This window comes from Schistocerca gregaria, chromosome 2 (assembly GCF_023897955.1).
Source record: "Schistocerca gregaria isolate iqSchGreg1 chromosome 2, iqSchGreg1.2, whole genome shotgun sequence".
NCBI classification, from domain to species: Eukaryota; Metazoa; Arthropoda; class Insecta; order Orthoptera; family Acrididae; genus Schistocerca; species Schistocerca gregaria.
The window spans coordinates 809,718,006-809,735,059 of NC_064921.1; the positions used below are offsets into that span (position 1 = coordinate 809,718,006).

Sequence of the window (17,054 nt, forward strand, 5' to 3'; positions counted from 1 at the left end):
GTAATTCAAGTCCTGCCAACGATTCGTGAAATATAATTGCTCTTAAGGCAGAAAAGCGTTGCAAGGACTGTGATGTAATATTTCATGCCTCTTATTAAGTGTTTGCAAAGAGATTAATTCATCTGTGGTTTTATATAACAAGCAGTTTGTAAAGTTTACCTGAATGGCGTTTCTTAAAGAAATTATTATCTGATTTATGATTGTAGTTCTCTTAATGATTTATCTATGATGCAAATAAATATGTTGAAATGAAATGGTCACTGTATGGGTCAAGACCTTCCACTCCCTTTATATTAAAGGATAATGAAATTGCAGTTCTAAATAGAAATAGCGTTCCATGTGGTTCGTGTTTAGTGCTGTCACTAGGCCTGGTAGAGAATGTAAGAGAACTGAACAGTGTCAGATGTTGAGTGATCACTGTGAAGGACACAAAGGTGCCTGGTACTCGTGTGAGACAGTATTATCAGCATCTCACTCAGTTTCAAATGGGGTTCATTGCGGGTCTCCATTTGTCCAGCTGGTCGAATCGTACAACATCTAGATTTGTGGGGCCATAGTAGCCCAATTCTGGACTGCCTGGGAGCGTTAGGGCAGGCGTACTCGTCGCCAAGGTTCTGGTCGACCACGTCTGAGCAACACACAAGGGACGATCGCTGTACAGAGCACCTAGCACATCACGTCTTCTCATCTGCGCCTGCCGTCTGAGAACTCATAATGGGCACTCAGCGACGTTCTGTGTCACCCCGCACCTCTAGTCGGAGGCGAGTAGCAGCCGGACCAGGGAATTACCGTCCCATGGGACGGCTGCCATTAACTCAACGACACACACGGCTGAATTTGGAGTGATGTCGTGAGCGGGAAGCATGGATTCCTGATGAGTGACGTCCACTGTATTTACCGTTGAGTCGCGGTTCTACACTATCCTGGATGATCAGCGTCGGCGAGTTTGACGGCGGCCCTGGAGACATGTTCATTCTTCCAGTGTTTTGTAGAGGCAGAGCGTTGTTACTTATGGCGTCATGGTGTAGGGGCCCATTGGGTATGAGGTCAGGTCACGGCTGGTAGTGACTGAGAGAACTTCGGCGTCAAGCCCATCCTTTCATACGACATTATCGTGGTGCCATTTTTCAACAGGACAATGCTCGCACATGGTTTGTATCTCTATGAACTGTCTACTTATTGTAGAGGTACTCCATAGCCAGCAAGATTCCCTGATCTGTCCCTTACAGAACACGTGTGGGACCAGCTCGGACGTCAGTGCAAATAGCCAGCGTATCGAGGAGCACCAGTTACAATAGTTGCGAGCTTCAGGAGAAGTTAGAATGGCTTTTCGGCACTCTTTCGAACCGGCCAGAGAGCGTGCAACGTCTAGTGATCAGTGCGGTCACACAGCCAATTACTACGTAATTTGACTCGATTCCCTAATCAATGAAAGAAGATCACATTCCGTGTAAAACCGTGAAATTTCAAAAAAAAAAAAAATGTTCAAATGTGTGTGAAATCTTATGGGACTTAGCTGCTAAGGTCATCAGTACCTAAGCTTACACACTACTTAATCTAAATTATCCTAAGGACAAACACACACACCCATGCCCGAAGGAGGACTGGAACCTCCGCCGGGACCATCCTCACAGTCCATGACTGCAGCGCCTCAGACCGCTCGGCTAATCCGGCTCGGAGTGAAATTTCATTTAGCCTCCAACTCTACTTATGCTTGCTTGCCTTCTTTCGTCAGACAGTGTATGCAACAAACTGCAATATTTGTTCAGAGAATAAAAATACATTGAGCAAAACAGAGTAAACTTCAGTGACGTGTTTTGAGGATATTACAAAAGATAACAGTCAGTTAAGAAAGGATATTACAGGTGAGGCAATTGATGAAACTAAATTGGTAAATAAACCAGTGTTAAGCCTGGAAAGTAAAATTACAGGGTTAGTGAAATCACAGTAACTCCAATAAAGTCAAATATGGGCCATATAACTAGAAAGCATAATTTTGAAATTAGTCTATATGGGTTTATTTGCAGTATCCGCGCTTAGAAATTATGAGTAAGGGAAGTGTCTTTGATCTTTCAGTATCAAATTGTGTATTATGGAAGTAATTCTTCTCACTTCACTCTTACATTTAAAGTTAATAACCGTTATCTCTGACAGCCAATTGACAGACTCTTTAGATGCACCTAGTTTAAAATTTTTGTTCTCACAAAATTTACAACGATACAACCTACGATAGCGTGACAGATGAAAAGCGCTTAGTTAAATAATAAATTATGTAGAATATTACACAAGCCTCGCTCTGTTTTTTTATTAATGAGAAATATTATTGACTTTCGAGTACGTGTGCCATGTCGTCGAGATTGTGTCATCCGTGGGAGAGAAGAGCTAAATGATGACATTTCGCGGTTGGCTGTACGTTTGCTTCATTATCGGTCGTGGAGCCTACATTCATCCCCGTCGCGCCGGACACGTGCGTTCTCGTGAACAAAACTACTGTGAACGGTGTCCAGCTCGACGAAAAATAATCATATGTACTGTGAACTGCATACATCAGGAGAGATGACTACTTGCTATCAGTTGTTATTAGAAAACGGCGATCATTAAGGCCAACTAACAAATGACACTAGAGTGTGAATTTTCCAGGCCTCCTTTCTGTGTATGTTTTGGGTCTTAATATATGTGGGAGTTTACTAGCGGTTCATGTGATTTATTCTGTAGTAAGGGCTTCCGCCAGACTTGTAGACGTTAAGTAATTATAGGAAATTATGCTGAAGGAAGTGAAGCAGCACTGCAGCTTGTCCCCGGTGTTATTCAATCTGTACATAAAACAAATAGTAAAGGCAACCAAAGAAAAATTTGGAATGAGAATTGAAGTCCATGGAGAACTAATAAAAACTTTCATATTTGCAGATGACACTGTAAATCTGTCAGAGACAGCAAAGGACTTGGATCAGCAGTTGAACGAAATGGACAGTGTTTTGAACGGAAGATATGAGGTGACTATGTGTGATTTCAGTCTTTCTCGGCGTATTCCACTGATGAATTCTTCTCGGGTAATCAGTCGAGTGGTGGCGTCGTCTTGTCGCAACGTTTAAATGAGTTCCGTACCCATCATCTTCCGGCGAAGATGATGGGTACGTTTCAATGAGTTTCGTACCCGTCATCTTCGCCAGAAGATGATGGGTACGAAACTCATTAAAACGTTGCGACAAGACGACGCCACCAATCGGCTGATAAACCGAGAAGAATTCATCCGTATGAGGTGAATATCAACAAAATCAAAATAAGGATAACGGAATGTAGTCAAATTAAATCTGGTCATGCTAAGGGAATTAAATTAGGAAACGAAACATTTTAAGCAGCAGAAGAGTTTTGCTATTTTGGCAACAAAATATCTCATGGTGGCCGTATTACAGAGGATATAAAATGTAAACCGGCAATGGCAAGAAAAGTGTTCGTGAAGAAGAGAAATCTGTTAATTCGAATAGAGATTTACGTATTAGGGAGTCCTTTTTGAATATATTTGTACTGAGTGTAGCCACGTATGAAAGTGAAAAATGGACGATAAGCAGTTTCGACAATAGAAGCTTTCGAAATGTGGTGCTGCAGAAAAATGTTGAAGATTAGATGGGTCGATCATGTAACTAATGAGCAGGCGTTGAGTAAAATTGGGGAGCCAACTTGACTAAAAGAAGGGTCGGTTGATAAGACACATTCTGAGATATCAAGGGATTACTAAGAGAAGAGAAGTGTGGGAGATAAAAATCGTAGACGGAGACCAAGAGATGAATACAGTAACCACATTCAGGAGGAAGAAGGTTGCAGTAGTTATTCGGAGATGAAGAGGCTAGCACAGGATACAGTTGCATGGAGAGGTGCATGAAACCAACCTTCGGAATGAAGACAACAACAACAACACGCTGTAGGCGGAAGAAGAGTGCGTGGCTGAGCGAGACGCACCAGATGAGGTACGTGAACATTACAGACACCGGTCATCAACACAGCGCGTGTTCGCCATCGGCATTTCGCATACAGGTCATAGTAAGATGCTGAATGAAACTAGTTTGGCAATCAAAAGAGTATCGTAGCAAAATCTTATCGTAAGACCTCTTACAGTTATTGCCTCTTGAGATCACGAAATTCATATAGTGACAGATTTTTTTTCCGCAGTGTTGTGATAGCTTTTACATACCCTCAGCCGCGTGTTTGGTGTGGTACACATGCAGACTGATCTAAGGCTTTTTCTGAGATTCTAGGTACCATCACGCTAACTGGTTAGGTCAGTGTAGATACAGGTAGCTGGAGATGCAAAGTACGAACCTCGTAGGCGGAGGTGACCTCGACTGCGCGGTAGACGGGCAGGTAGAGCTGCGAGGTGAGCGGCACGACGATGAGGAAGGCGAGGCACGACATCCAGAACTGCGTGCCGTGCAGGTACATCTCGGAGGTGTTGCCCAGCAGCTCCACCGCTGTCACGAAGCTGCGGCGGCCAGCCGGCCACACGACAAACGCTCACACACCGCACGGCTTACGTTTACACTTATACAAATAAACTATAAGAGAAAAAATGGCGCACCACGAAGTAATTATCCGAATGAGATGGAAATATGTAGGTATGCTGCACATGTTCAAACAGACGATTGCAATTTCAAAAAACTGGATGATTTATTCAACAGAAAGAGGTTCACATATTGAGCATTGGTCCACGTCTGGGTCTTATTCGGTTTGGCATTGGTTACTGGAGTTGTTGGCTATCCTCGAGAAGGATGTCATGCCAAATTCCGTCCAACTGGCGAGTTACATTCTCAAGATCCAGAGTTGGTTGGAGGACCATGACCATAACACTCCAAATGTCCTCAATCTGGGAGAGATCCGACGACCTTGGTGACCAAGGTATGTGTGGTGTGCGTACTGTAGACCTTCGGTACACACGCCATCAGATTATTTGACTTGTCGCTCTAACGGAGCAGGCGAGTGTCAGCAATATGTCTCGTGGTCTTATCGTGGCATGTTTATCTTCTGCCATTAGGTCAGATGATAGAAATGCCACTTGCACACTTAGAGTAGCAGATCGATGGTGACCAGCTTTGAACAGAACTTCATTAATTTTCACACACATTTACTAAAATAGTAACAACCATAAACCTTGCATAACTTGATTCTGGATACTATTTACTATCGACAATCTGAAGTTCCTTTGGTCTTGGAACGTTAATCTTATTCTCACATATTTCTGATACTTGACAAAGTGTCTATTCATTTCTCTTCATGGCTATGTACAGGAATATGGTAATCTTATTAGGCGCAGACTGAAACTTGACTAGAGACTGGTACAGACTAATGTAGACTGGTCCAGACTAAATACAGACTGACTAATCAGAGGTCTGTACACTCGTTATAATACCTCGCACGTTCAGGTATCACTGCGCGAGTGTGATCCGCGAGGAGAAAAGGTTCTACTTTAGCAGCAACCTCATTGGCTGTGTTACATATTAATACGCGGATTGGCGGAAGCAGAATTTGGTCCGTCTCTAAGGCAGCGCCATCTTGTAGTGCAGAGATGGACAAGCGCTGTGCCTGCGCTGTTGTGTTTAGCGGGGCGCGCTCTAGTGGGAAAGTTGTGTACGTTCTGACTACGCAGAACTACACTCCTGGAAATTGAAATAAGAACACCGTGAATTCATTGTCCCAGGAAGGGGAAACTTTATTGACACATTCCTGGGGTCAGATACATCACATGATCACACTGACAGAACCACAGGCACATAGACACAGGCAACAGGGCATGCACAATGTCGGCACTAGTACAGTGTATATCCACCTTTCGCAGCAATGCAGGCTGCTATTCTCCCATGGAGACGATCGTAGAGATGCTGGATGTAGTCCTGTGGAACGGCTTGCCATGCCATTTCCACCTGGCGCCTCAGTTGGACCAGCGTTCGTGCTGGACGTGCAGACCGCGTGAGACGACGCTTCATCCAGTCCCAAACATGCTCAATGGGGGACAGATCCGGAGATCTTGCTGGCCAGGGTAGTTGACTTACACCTTCTAGAGCACGTTGGGTGGCACGGGATACATGCGGACGTGCATTGTCCTGTTGGAACAGCAAGTTCCCTTGCCGGTCTAGGAATGGTAGAACGATGGGTTCGATGACGGTTGGGATGTACCGTGCACTATTCAGTGTCCCCTCGACGATCACCAGAGGTGTACGGCCAGTGTAGGAGATCGCACCCCACACCATGATGCCGGGTGTTGGCCCTGTGTGCCTCGGTCGTATGCAGTCCTGATTGTGGCGCTCACCTGCACGGCGCCAAACACGCATACGACCATCATTGGCACCAAGGCAGAAGCGACTCTCATCGCTGAAGACGACACTTCTCCATTCGTCAATCCATTCACGCCTGTCGCGACACCACTGGAGGCGGGCTGCACGATGTTGGGGCGTGAGCGGAAGACGGCCTAACGGTGTGCGGGACCGTAGCCCAGCTTCATGGAGACGGTTGCGAATGGTCCTCGCCGATACCCCAGGAGCAACAGTGTCCCTAATTTGCTGGGAAGAGGCGGTGCGGTCCCCTACGACATTGCGTAGGATCCTACGGTCTTGGCGTGCATCCGTGCGTCGCTGCGGTCCGGTCCCAGGTCGACGGGCACGTGCACCTTCCGCCGACCACTGGCGACAACATCGATGTACTGTGAAGACCTCACGCCCCACATGTTGAGCAATTCGGCGGTACGTCCACCCGGCCTCCCGCATGCCCACTATACGTCCTCGCTCGAAGTCCGTCGACTGCACATACGGTTCACGTCCACGCTGTCGCGGCATGCTACCAGTGTTAAAGACTGCGATGGAGCTCCGTATGCCACGGCAAACTGGCTGACACTGACGGCGGCGGTGCACAAATGCTGCGCAGCTAGCGCCATTCGACGGCCAACTCCGCGGTTCCTGGTGTGTCCGCTGTGCCGTGCGTGTGATCATTGCTTGTACAGCCCTCTCGCAGTGTCCGGAGCAAGTATGGTGGGTCTGACACACCTGTCAATGTGTTCTTTTTTCCATTTCCAGGAGTGTATATACACAACATTAGGGTTTTTCAAGCACGAAGACAAGCAGCGTAAACGCTCGCCGTGAGTGGGTGGCTGTTACCTTGCTGAAATGTGAGCCCAGGACGGCTTGTCACGAAGGGCAACAGATCGGTGAGGAGAACGTCGTTCTGTCCAATTGGCGCATTACATTTTCAAAATCCAGAGTTGGTTGGAGGACCATGACCATAACACTCCAAATGTCCTCAATTTGGGAGAGATCCGGAGACCTTGGTGACCAAGGTAGGGTTTTTCAAGCGCGAAGACAAGCAGTAGAAACGCTCGCCGTGAGCAGGGGGTCGTTATCTTGCTGAAAGGTGAGCCCAGGACAGCTTGCCATGAAGGGAAACAGATCGGGGAGGAGAACATCGTCGCCGTACCGTTGGGCTGTAAGAGTACGGTGAATCACAACCAAAAGGGTCCTTCTGTGGAAAGAAATGGCACCCCAGAACATCACTCCTTGTTGTTGGGTCGTATGGGGGGATACAGTCAGGTTGGTATTCCACCGCTGTCCAGGGCATCTCCAGACACGTCTTTGGCCTGAAATTTCATTGTCAGGAGTAGAACTGTCTTCAGTAATGAATACCGCTTTGAACTGAGTCCCGATCACGAACGAAGACGCGTATGCAGACGTTCCAGACACCGCCGGGATACTAATCTGATTGTCGCCGCCATACGGCCCGACAACCAGGAGTGATGATCTGGGCTATAATTTCTATCCTTTGGTTGTCTGCGGCACCCTTACAGCACGGCGGTACGTCTACAATATTCTACTTTGATGCACTTCATAGGATGTCATGTTGGGCTTACATTTCAGCAAGATAATGCTCGCCCGCACACAGCATGAACTTCTACTGCTTGTCTTCCTGCTTGCCAAACCCACCTTGGCCAGCAAGGTCGCCGGATCTCTCCTGATTTGAGAACGTTTGGAGCATTATGGGCAGAGCCTCCTACCATCTAGGTGTTTTGACTATCTAACGCGCCAATTGGACAGAATTTGGCAGGATTCCTCTCTGGAGGACATCCAACAACTCTATCAATCAATGTCAAATCGAATAATTGCTTGCATAAGGGCCAGAGGTAGACTTGCTCAAAAAATGTTCAAATGTGTGTGGATTCCTAAGGGACCAAACTGCTGAGGTCATCGGTCCCTAGACTTACACACTACTTAAACTAATTTAACGATAAGGACAACACTCATGCCCGAGGGAGGATTCGAACCTCCGGCGGGAGGGGCCGCTCTATTAGTGACATTGCGCCTCTAACCGCGCGGCCATTCTGCGTGGGTGACTTTCTCGGTTTAGGAAGCTGTTTCTCTTGAACAAATCATCTAACTTTTCTGAAATTGTAATCTTTTGTTTGCCTGCATATGTACGGCAATCCACTGATTTCCATTCTATTCGGATAATTCCTTCGCGGTGCATCTTGTTTTTCGCCTTTGAGTGTAAAATCCATTGTAAAATTTATGATGTCTCTAAAACTATTATTTATTGCGTTGTACTTAATAGCTATTTCGATAATAAATGAAACAGTAGCAATACACCATTTCTGCCAACCACCATTCTTTAAGGAAATTTATTGAAATTTTGAAGTTTGATACCTTGTGTGTGTTGGTGTTTTGTGTGACTATGAATGATGAGTAACTGTACTCACACAAATGCGTGAGTATATGGATTCTTCTTTTTTGTTGCCAGTTTTATTTTATAGAACCAGTGATTTAAATTGTAATGGTTTTCAGAGCACTGCTTGAATATGTTACCTGAATGGAGTGTGTAGTACGTCCTTGCACATGAAAGTTTCCTTAATGTTACGTCAGACGTCACAGTATTACTTTGGATGCGGATGCAATTATGTGAATGTTGATTCTGAAAGTGACTTGGGTGGTTGATCCTATCTGCCACCAGTGCGAGAGTCAGTCGAACGAAATTTTAGGCTCTCCGTGCGGTGGTTCTGACGATAAAGCGTGTCATTGCCCTGCAAAAATACACAGTGGTTCGTAAAGATCCATTCAGTTTCACAAGGGTATGTCTTCTATATGAACGAAGAGTCACTTGGCATGAATATTGACTTGCGTATCTAAACCAACACCCTTTATTAAGCTCCCGGTTCATGTGATTGCAGGTTACGTTCTATATAGCACATCGCACTCCCTATCTCGCTCGTTTATTACCCAACTTGCGAAGCGTCAGAACGACGATAAAACAGCAACAACAGGCGTCCTGCATTCTACGTTTCAATAGATGCAATTCAGTTAGAACTGTGCGGCTGATTTTCACCGAGAGTACTGCACTGCACTTTCTCTATGCCTCATTTACTGACAGGCCGTAAGGGATGTATGGTTTCCGCTTTTAACCAGTGGTGTCCAATGTCACTGTGAGTGGACGAAACCGTCTACCTGGCTCCACCCTGCAACAACTTTGGCTTAGCTGGGGCACCGCATGGCAAAGGCACTGACTCCAGACGTGCTCTCAAAAGCATGGAACGACTTTGACTATCGTCTGGATGTTCGTCAATAATGTAATACTAAGATATATATGTTTTTGTTTTCTTACGAATTACGGTTTGTTGTATTAACTGTGCATATACGCTACTTGAGAAGACCGTGGTGCCTTGTCTTGGCCGTTAATGTAGCTAGTTAACATACGAAAGTTTAATTTGTTGTTAATTATCATATTCAGATTTTGTTTGACGTGTATAGATGTGGAATCATTTGTGACGAAAATAAGATAATGAAGGCTTTTATTTTCGAAAACATTTGTCAGCAACACTTATTTTTCAACTATACAAAATTGTTGCGCTTTTGAAATTACTCAGTCAGAAGACTCCGGAGACGCTCTGGTAAGAATACAAACACCCAAGCCGGAGGAGGGAGGTGGGAATGTTTCGTGGTATTCCCAGGCAGGTGTCGTCATTCTGAAAGGCACAAAGGATCAACAGAAGCAAGCATCTGTCCTTGGGGACCATGTCCACACCTACATGTAGTCTGTTTCTCCCTGGCATGACGGCATTTACCAGTACGACAACGCAATGTGTCACACAGCTTGCAGAGTAGGTGCGTTGTTTGAAGAGCACCAGGATGAGTTTACCGTACTAAATGGTTCAAATGGCTCTGAGCACTATGGGACTTAACATCTATGGCATCAGTCCCCTAGAACTTAGAACTACTTAAACCTAACTAACCTAAGGACATCAGACAACACCCAGCCATCACGAGGCAGAGAAAATCCCTGACCCCGCCGGGAATCGAACCCGGGAACCCGGGCGTGGGAAGCGAGAACGATACCACACGACCACGAGCTGCGGACTTTACCGTACTCTCCTGACCAGTAACATCTTCAGATTTAGATTTAAACCTAATCGAAAATCTAAGGGACCGCCTCGATCAAACTGTTCGTGCCATGAGCCCTCAACCGATAAATCCAGCGCAGCTGGCCAAGGTGCTGGAGTCAGAAAGTTTCCACATCGCTGTACGTACCTTCCAGAACCTCACTGACTGTCTACCTGAACATTTAAAAGCGGTCCGCAGTGCAAAAGGTGGTTGCGAAGGGTTCTGACAGGTGTAATGTGACTGGACAGAGTAAATGTGTGATGAGGTGAATGGTGTTTAACTGAGGTCTCGTGTTGTCGGACAGAGAAGTTGTCGTGTTGCACACGAACCTGGCGGCGAGCGAGATGGCCATGGGCAGCGGCGGCATGGAGGAGCCGCCCAGCAGGAAGTCGGCGGCCGCCTGCCCCGCGTCGCCCGCGCCCGCCTCCGCCCCCGCCGCCCCCTTCTCGCCAGCGCTCGCCCCCGCATCCGCCTCCGCCTGCTGGCGGCGGCTGCGCATCCACTCGCGCACGCCGTAGAAGATGCCGACGGCGCAGGACACGAGCAGCACGGTGGCCAGCACGCTGTAGTCCTGCCACGAGAAGAGCGCGTCGCCCTCGTCGCCCCCGCAGCTGCCGCCCCCGGGGCCCGGCCAGTCTCCCAGGCCTTCGTGGCCGGCCGGCACCTGGGGACACGACGGAGCGTAAGCCGGCTGTGCGCTCCCAGAAGGCTCTGCGCAATAAGGCTTCAACTTCCGATCGATCACGTATTGGAAACCACAGTCAAAATCAAAAATATTTTGTTTACAATACTTAGCTACACCTCCCACCTACCTCTCTACATAGTCATCGCTCAGACATTTATCGTAGCTTTGTACTAACTTTTCAACACCATCCTCATACAAAGCAGCTGCCTCTTAGTCCAAGCATTACGGAGAAGTGATTGCAAAACTTATTACCTGAACAGTAAATAAAAATAAATATGGGCGTATAGGAAATTAAATTTTAAATAGAGTTCCTGTTTCATGAAACTCGATGCAAGATGGCCAACATGGCCAAAAAATTCACCAAAGTTGTAGAAAACTGTTTTTCTCAGATACGTAATCATCTATAGCTACAATCGAAAAACGTTAAATGAGAATACTGAAGGGTTTAAAAAGATCTATCGACTGACTTATTGAAAGTAACGATTGATTTGTGACGTTTCGGCGTATACCGAAAAAACAGTTAAAAATCTCGTTAACGTTCACCTTAAAAGTCTTGTTAACGTTCACGTTGCCATACTTGCTGTTTACTTTAAGTATAGCCCGTGGTAAGTCAAGAGAGGAAGCTGTTTGGAAAACTAAAAGATCTCAGCAGATTGGCTTACAGTAGTGGTTTTAGTCTTTTTTCTTCGCAAAGAGTTATGGTATCGCACTAGTAAATAATTTTTACCATTTCATTATTTGTAAGGATCAAAAAAGTCTTCGAAAAAATGCGCTTTTGTTTTTATGGAAATTACTTTTAAAGAAATAAGGAAATAGCTGACATTCTTTCACGGATTAAAAAAAATTCTATGACCTTCAGGAGCCAAGATAACTTTTTTTTCAAAATATCTAATGAATACAGTCAACATTTTACAGTGATGTGTTTGAAAGCGGTTAATACTGAATGCTTTATATTTTCAAGCAAAAAGTACTACGATGTTTAACTGATCTTAATTTAGTAATAGAGTGAAGCGTACAAGCGCACAGTACGCCACCTGCAGTGGGCGGAAGAAGGAGGGCAAATGGCACAAAGAAAATAAGCTTAAAATAGTCACTGTAGGGGCATTTGTCGAGAAGATCTAGCCAGTTATTGACAGCGCAATTAAAAAAAACTATGTATCGCAAAAAATAATTAATTTTTTAATTTTTCAAACAGGTTCGTTTTTGACTTACTGCGGCCTATACTTACAGTAAATAGCAAGTATGGGAAAGTGAAGCTAACTAGATTTTTAACAGTTTTTGCGGCCCATCTCGAAACGTAACAAATTAGTCGACACTTCTAAAAAATCAATTCATAGATCTTTTTAAGCCCTACAACATTATCATTTACTACTTTCATATTTTTACAATATTGCGGATTTTTTTGCCTTATTCCTCATTTTCGATCGAGTTTCACGATTAAGAAACTCTACTTGAAATATAATTTTCTATATACTCATATTTTTTCTTTACAGGTATGGTTTTAGCAAATTTATCATGAGGCCATCACAGAATGCTTCCCTACACTGGTCTGCAGCCTTTTGTATGTGCCTAAATGCTACTCTAATATCCAGCGCAAACAGGTAAAAACCAGAGGGAGCCAAGTCCAGGACGTATGGTGGGTGATCAAATACTTACCATCAAAAACACTGCAGGAGTGTCATTCTTGCACCTGCAAGTGCGGCTGAGAATTTTCGTGAAGAAGGCGACATATGACAGTAGCGTTATGTGGGTTGCATGAAACCAGGCGAAACCCCTCAGCACACGCTTCGTACTTGGTGGGAGACACTATTGTTGTAGGCATCTTTACGTGCTTACTGTGCGCCCAGAACTGTAAACTGTGGCGTGACGCGATAGATGGGCAGACTACAGACACTCTGCAACAAATCTGCGCAAAGCTTCACCGAAGTTCCACTGTGGTTTTAATTTCGTGACCGATCAGAGTCTGAAAAAATAATAGACTTTGTACTAAGCAGTAATGGCTTTGACAGAAGTTAAACCAACAAAAACAATACTCACTTGAATTTTAGAATCAGTTTATAATACAAACATATGAAACTTATTTAGGGCGTTTTAAGAAAGTGTCACACTGTCTTAAGAGAGATAGTGTTGGTCAAGTCTAGAAGAAAAGTTCCTATGATGATGAGTCTGTAAACCAATACGCATTGGGATATGAGCCAGTTTGCCAGTTCATTCCCATCGATCTGTTGTGTGGAAACAGGCAGTCTACACATTGCTGTGTGTGGTTACCATCCATCCTGACGCACACTTCAGCTCTTCTTCGCATTGAATCACGCACTCTTTCAAATATACCTGGTCCATGCGGACTGCATCACATGCATTGTTCGTACGCTTCTGTAACGTCTGCACGTTGACGGTGCGTTTGGCATACAGCAATGCCTTTAAATGTCTACACAACCAGAAATCCAACTGATTCAAGGCCGGTGAAATGGGAGGCCAGGCCACCGGACCTCCTTGATTTATCCATCGTCCCTGGAACTGGAAAGTTGTGGTGAGGGGCTGTAGCAGGATCCGTAGGAAACGGGATGGTGCCCCGTCGTGAATAAACCACAGTCATCGTCTTTCTGCAAGGTTAAGGCTTCTCTAGTAATGCTGGTAATAATTCATCGTATCTCCACATTTGCAGCAGGATTTACTTTTGCCTACACGTGCGTATTGTGGTTATTTACGATGCTACATCATGTGCATTCTGCCTCATCTGTAAATACCACACCCTACCGGCCATAAGTAAAACGTCTCATTTCTGAACAGATACTGGTGTCCGGACTTAACACCTTATGGATTTTTCTCGTAATTGTGACCAATATTTCCTCTTGAAGATATAGGTGACACTTTTTTGAAACACCCCACTTTTAAGAAGGCACTACAAAAAGTGAATTATCCATAACTATGGCACGCCAAGTAGCTTTTATTGAATGCTGCAACACTCTTCAAAATGACACAGATAGTGACACTACTTTTCAGCATTGTCACCAAGTCTCCGCAAGCAGCGATCAGGACTTTCTATAATCGTTTAATATCTCGACCATAAAAATTCTGTTCGTCATCATGAGCATAGACAACAGCTGTTTTAACATATCTCGTCATTGGAATATCTCTCTCTCTCTCTCAAGATGTTCATTTAGCTTGCCAAAAAGATAGAACGCGTATGTGCAAGATCTGGGCTTCCCGGCGACCATCACTCTCGGCTTTGGTGACATTGTTGGCACCATTTCACTACTGCTGGTCACGCAGCTCACTTTTTCCATTCGCCGCCACAGTTTCACAGCGAATCTGTGTACAGTTTAAACGTTATGCCCACGGGAATCGTACTATACCGCTTATTTCAACTCTGGAGTACGTTTCCAGTTGCCAGGCCACACTACGATCTACCTGTTCTGTTATCCATACCGCAGCAGAACTGTGTCTGTAGGAAACTGGGAACGTGTACTATCATCTGACTATACGTCACTGCTGTTGCGCAATGTTCTTAGAGAGGGATGGCATGTGAAACTTACTTTCTAAAGCCCCTCCGTAATACCACAAGAAGTCATTTTTATGGACTGCTAATTTTATTACATTAATTTAATTGCGATGTATTCTGATCCTTTGGCGCTCATTTTCAGGCAAAAAGAAGTACAAGACACTAAAATACTGTTTACATTACTAAGAAAGCTAGCACAGTAGTATCTGTTTACAAGATTAGTTGTGAATAGTTTGAGCATGTCACATAATGAAAGTATTTAAGAATAATGCCAAGGAGCCATCTGAAATGGGATGATCACTGAAAGTTTGTTTTACGAAAGGTGAATGTGAGATGTAAGATTGTTGGAAGGGTTCTGGAAAAATGTTGTAGATCTTTAAAGGAAGTAGTATGGTTCAAATGGTTCAAATGGCTCTGAGCGCTATGGGACTCAACTGCTGTGGTCATTAGTCCCCTAGAACTTAGAACTACTTAAACCTAACTAACCTAAGGACAACACACACATCCATGCCCGAGGCAGGATTCGAACCTGCGACCGTAGCAGTCGCACGGTTCCGGACTGCGCGCCTAGAACCGCGAGACCACCGCGGCCGGCGAAGTAGTATGCAAAAGACTAATGTTACCAATTACATCTCACTGTTCAAGCATTCGAAGCCCATATAAAGTAGGCATGACATCACACATATAATGAAATGAGGGATACGCTGCTAGGAACGTAATAGGACGTTATGATCCATCTGAAAGTGAAACAGAGGCGCTCGGGGAACTTAAATAGGGTTATTTGGAAGAGAGGCGATATAGTTTTCGCAAAACGGAGTTTAGTTCTCAATATACAACTGAAACAGGTATTGCAGTTGTTCATAAGTGTAATTTAGGCATAGGTATGATTCCCATGTATGACGCTGCAAGTACCTCTGTTTCTCATCTGAGAAATACAATGAACTAAAAAATATTTCGAGTCAGCCTCATAATTTGCATAGTCCGTATTCTTTTGATCAGAAATCTCTTCCTGAGTACTTTATTGACTATATGAAACTGCTACATGCAACCACTTGGGTAATGACAATGAATGTAAACGTACATTCTCAACGTAATTCTGTGCAGCAGACTATCTTCAGTCATGAACGGGACATTGCGGTTTGTGTTCTGTTCGGCCTGCCAAAACACCTTGAAATGTCATTCAAAGGTCAGACCATGCGCGTATTGTTACTTTATGGCAAGAACTGTGATCAGAAAGTGATGTTGCCTCGTAATTGGGTGGACACCACAGTGACGTCATTCGTTTATTTGACGACCGTTGTGAGACACATGGCATTGGAAGGCTGACTTGTTGTCAAAAAAACCAGCTGACGACTGCAACCTACAAATTATGGCTCATAGGTACCCCCAGCAGAATGGAACAGAACTGCGTGCTGCCTTTTTGGAGGCAACTAGGAGATTTCTGTCGACTAGACAACTTGCAACAGTCTCCAAACGAACAATTTCGCTTCTAAGCCTCCATTATGCATCGAGGGTTATTTAAGAGCTGTTAAATAGTGGGACAACATCCTCAGGCCTATTGTCCAGCCGATACCGAACATTTTGGGTTAGACTTTTTCTTTAGATGATAAGGATGAATTTACTACGCCCACTTTGTAAATATCTGCGTGTAGGAGGCATCAGTAAACCAAATGGTGTGGTCTACGGCATCTATTGATGCGAATAAGACTGAGTATGCCTGCGACCTGGTGAAAGTTGCTGTACATCATAGCAGGGGCGTTCTTCACACAGTGAATGATTTCAGGAGAATGGGGTAGATTTGATCTGCAACACCTTGAACAGCTTCTGGACGGTATGCCAAGGAGAACCCAAACATGTTGCAACGCACGGAGCAGAGGAATACAATGCTGAATGTTAACCAGTAGCAGATTTTGATTCCACATTTGATGAAGGGCGTGCTTCTTCGAACAGACTGTCTTTATTCTGGTTTTTGTTTGATCATAGAATGAAGGCTTTCACAGCAGGTGTTGTCATCACTTAACACTTCCGGGCTGAGATACCGTGGTCCATACATAACTCTCCCCCTGGCGTTTCGCCTTTGACTGTGGAAGGCATCCTCCGAGGACAATCGGCGAACTGCAACGAGAGCAAGAGTGGGCGCCGTATATATAAACCATCCAGAGGGCGGCGCTGTCAATCACGTGACGTAGGCTGTGATATGATCTCTGATATTGCCAACTTTCTCAATTGAAATTAATCGATTGTACGCTGTTGCTGCAATGTTGACATCCATATCTTATCCAGTTTAATGCCTTCATCTTTTCTATTAAAATTATTGCAGTGTTTGGCAATATCAATGGCCTCTCTGTACATTCGCGCATAATAATGCGACGTCTTTGCTATGACGGTCGTCTCACTAAACCTTATTTCATTATCACCTTCCCGAAAAACATGTTTCGCTACAGCCGATTTATCACTCTTTCCG

General features: G+C 44.8%; 1 protein-coding gene across 1 annotated transcript in view; it reads right to left on the reverse strand.

The window, feature by feature from the left end:
• LOC126335106 (sodium-coupled monocarboxylate transporter 1-like) overlaps window positions 1-17,054 on the reverse strand; it is a 121,283-nt gene that overhangs the window by 79,838 nt on the left and 24,391 nt on the right. Inside the window, exons 3-4 of the mRNA XM_049998044.1 lie at window positions 10,733-11,067; window positions 4,318-4,477 (exon numbers count right to left, since the gene is read on the reverse strand). Coding sequence (XP_049854001.1) covers window positions 4,318-4,477; window positions 10,733-11,067 — 495 coding nt within the window. The remainder of the gene's footprint in view (window positions 1-4,317; window positions 4,478-10,732; window positions 11,068-17,054) is intronic.